This window comes from Austrofundulus limnaeus, unplaced genomic scaffold, assembly GCF_001266775.1.
Source record: "Austrofundulus limnaeus strain Quisiro unplaced genomic scaffold, Austrofundulus_limnaeus-1.0 Scaffold137, whole genome shotgun sequence".
NCBI lineage: Eukaryota > Metazoa > Chordata > Actinopteri > Cyprinodontiformes > Rivulidae > Austrofundulus > Austrofundulus limnaeus.
The window spans coordinates 887,762-891,020 of record NW_013952539.1 but is presented as its reverse complement, the minus strand read 5'-3'; the positions used below and the strand labels follow the sequence as shown (position 1 = coordinate 891,020).

Sequence of the window (3,259 nt, the reverse complement as noted above, 5' to 3'; positions counted from 1 at the left end):
CTTTAAGACTTTTACTTAAGTAATATTCCTAAAGGAGACTTTAACTTTGACCAAAGTAATTTTTTTGTAAGATACTTACTCAAGTATCATTTTGTGGTACTTTATACAACACTGGTTTTGCATCTGAGCTCAATGCAGAAAAACAATATTTTGTATTCTTGTAGAATAAAAGAGTAAAGTAAAAGGGTCTCATTTCAATAAGAGATATAACTTGAGACGTTTCCTAACTGTTTCGTTCCACACTCAAAAGTCCACTTTGTTAAAGCCATCTTTGTCATCTTGACATATTGTTTGGTTTGGGTTTCCTCTGCTGGATTATGACTGAGGCCTGTGAATCCTATTGAACCACGTCTGTTTGCCCTCCAGGTTTCACCCATAAAACCCGAGCGCCGCAGTGCGAGAACGTGGCCATCTTCAATGAGGTCAGTGATGCCCGAGCTGCAGAAACACACCAGGTCTCAAATGAAACAGTGAATTATTAAATAAATAAAGTATGGTTATAATAATAATAATAATAATAATAATAATAATAATAATAATAATTTCTTTAAAATGAGGGCCCAGACAGAATACATTAGGTTAGATGAAGAGAAGCAGCCTCCAGGTCTGAAAAGTGAAGCCAATCCTTTCTGGTAGCCAGCATAAGGCAGAAACTCTAGTTTTACTGTGGTTTTTCTGTTTTTTTAAGTCAAGAAAAAGATCCAAATTGAAACTATTTTAATTAAGTTGATAACGCCACCCTTCCTACAGTACACACACACACAACCGCTCCTTCATCCCAAACACACACCTACAGATTTCAGTCTTTTCTCTGAAGAGGCAGCTCCTGATGAGAAAAGTAAACTGAACTGAAGCTTTGAAGTGAACAGCTGTACAGCTGCAGGCAGTCACTTTAACTAGCTTTAATGCAGCTCAACAACTTTTTTTTCAGTAAATGATTCGACAACAACATGATTTTGATTCAGTGGATTTCCTGGAAACGAAAACAAAAAGAAAAGCTTTTACAGTCAGAAACTGTTTGTTTGAACTGTTGGGCAGGCCCCGTTTCTTGACTTGAACATGACCGGCTGTAACCGTGAAGTTAAAACAAGCTCCTCTCTGTGACGTGAGTGGGAGAGGAGTTTTGTTTCTCTGCTGCTGAGGCACACCGGTGTTTGTTCTTCAGGTGTGACCAGGTGTGTGTGTCTCAGGCACAGTAGTTAATGAGTGTACTGGAAAATGTCCAAGGGAAAAGACGTAATGATTTTCTTTTCCTCTGGTTTGATGAATAATTATGTAGTAATTCAAATAACTCATATTTTCATACACAAAAAGCCACATAGTTTTCCATCACGAGACGTTAAAGCAAATTATGAGGCTTCTGATGGACTTTTGTTACTTTTGGCCTTTTATTAGCTTCTTGTAGCTTTTAGCTTGTGTCTTGTTTTTTTCTTTTTGATTTTTAYACCTGGATTACTGAGATGCATCAGGACCTTTTTATCTTTTTACTACTTTTAGCTTYAACAGCCCAGTTTAAGCTAACTCAGCAAATCTGATCAAAGTCATTCAGTTGGAGACAATTGTTGACTTGTTGTGTAACTTGTTTCTGAGTTGAAGTTTTGTTGTTGCAGCATTTCCGTTGGCCCCACTACGGTAAAGAGATCACCGATGAGGTTTTGTCCGTCAGTGTTTTCAACTGCAGCAAAGTCTTTTCCAACAGGTAAAACACACACACACACACACACACACACACACACACACACACACACACACACACACAGCTGCATGTTTTTCATCCTCAGAAGCTCTTTGTTTTTTTAAATTTCATTGTAAAGAAGATACACACTGAAAATAAACATTTTGTGTATAATCAGACACAGTGTTGGCATACAAGATGCTACATGTTGTGTATGTGTTTGTGTGTGTGTTTGTAGACTGTTGGGCCGACTGGTTATCAGTCTCCAGCATGTGGTCACCACGGGCAGGTTGTTGCTTCGGGAACCTCTGACTGATTCCAACTACAGCCTGACTGATGTAAGGACACACGCACACATGCATCCTTGTATTTGCATCAAACTGAGGACATTGCATTGACTTCCATTATATTTCTACAGCCTAACCCTGACCACAAACACTAAGGCTAACTTCACAGGTACCTACCTGACCCTAAAACTAACCTAAACTCAATTCACACATTGGTCCTAAACCCAACCCCCAACCCACCAATGGCATTTAAACCAAACGAGGACTCGACTTAGGTCCCCAAATTGTCCCCAAAGGCAGGATTTTGTCTTAAAATTGCCCCCAAATGTCACCAAAAACAACCACACACACACACACACACACACACACACACACACACACACACACACCGCTACAACAGAGCCTCAGTCTTTGTTGCAGTAACTTTTGTGACCTCTCCATGGCTTCAGATCATCATCGAGCTGGACATCCGCTTCCATCCGGTGGAGGGGACAGCTGGACAGTGGGAGGGACTGGACTTTCTGAGTGTTGAAGACAACGACGAGTAAGATCATGTCCACACTGAACCGTAGAAAAGTTTTCAATCCAAAACCTACTGTTTGTAGTCAAACCCAGTGAACGTGTATAAAAGGCAAATAAAGATTTTGAGCCTTCAACTATTAACCCTTACTTAATAAATTTTTTTTAAAGGCAGTTAATTATATATTTTTATTTCACTTCATTTTCAGATCAGCTTTGGTCTTCAGAAATGAGGGGTTTGAGGACCCTGAGAAGTAAGAACTAACACACCTTCCTCATTTTGTATAAATTAAACATAAATCTCTGTTAATTTGATCATCTGTTGTTTGTTTGTTTGTTTGTTTKTTTCMATCAGGGGGTTGTCTATCRCACGTCCAGACCAGCTGGAGAGAGAAGCTCGCCGTCTTGGTCGGAGTCTGGTCCAGACGGGAGATGAAGATGATGACGAGGATTATGATGATGATTACGACGACGACCTTGTGGAGATGGAGAYGACGGACATCCGCCTGACTCCTCTTCTGAGGTCAGTCAGAGTCACAGTGCGTTGACCTCTGATCAAGACACTGTGAGGCTGACCTGCTGTATGTTTGTTTGTTTGTTTGTTTGTTTGTTTGTTTGTTTGTTTGTTTGTTTGTTTGTGTAGTCGATACAGACCACTGTCAAGATGTTCCGTTGCAGCGATACCCAGAGTCCAGAGCTTTCAGGTGAGTTCACTCAGTCTTTCAGTTTGGATTGCTCATGCAGCCAACTAAAGGTACATTTATTAGTTAGTTCATTT

At 40.1% G+C, this 3,259-nt stretch overlaps 1 protein-coding gene across 1 annotated transcript in view; it reads left to right on the top strand.

The window, feature by feature from the left end:
• Positions 1-3,259, top strand: part of fer1l4 (fer-1 like family member 4) — a gene marked incomplete at its 3' end in the record, with an annotated part of 8,901 nt that overhangs the window by 1,352 nt on the left and 4,290 nt on the right. Inside the window, 7 exon segments of the mRNA XM_014016049.1 lie at positions 367-422; positions 1,611-1,699; positions 1,914-2,013; positions 2,412-2,506; positions 2,691-2,735; positions 2,837-3,004; positions 3,125-3,185. Of these exon segments, the coding sequence (XP_013871503.1) occupies positions 367-422; positions 1,611-1,699; positions 1,914-2,013; positions 2,412-2,506; positions 2,691-2,735; positions 2,837-3,004; positions 3,125-3,185 (614 nt within the window).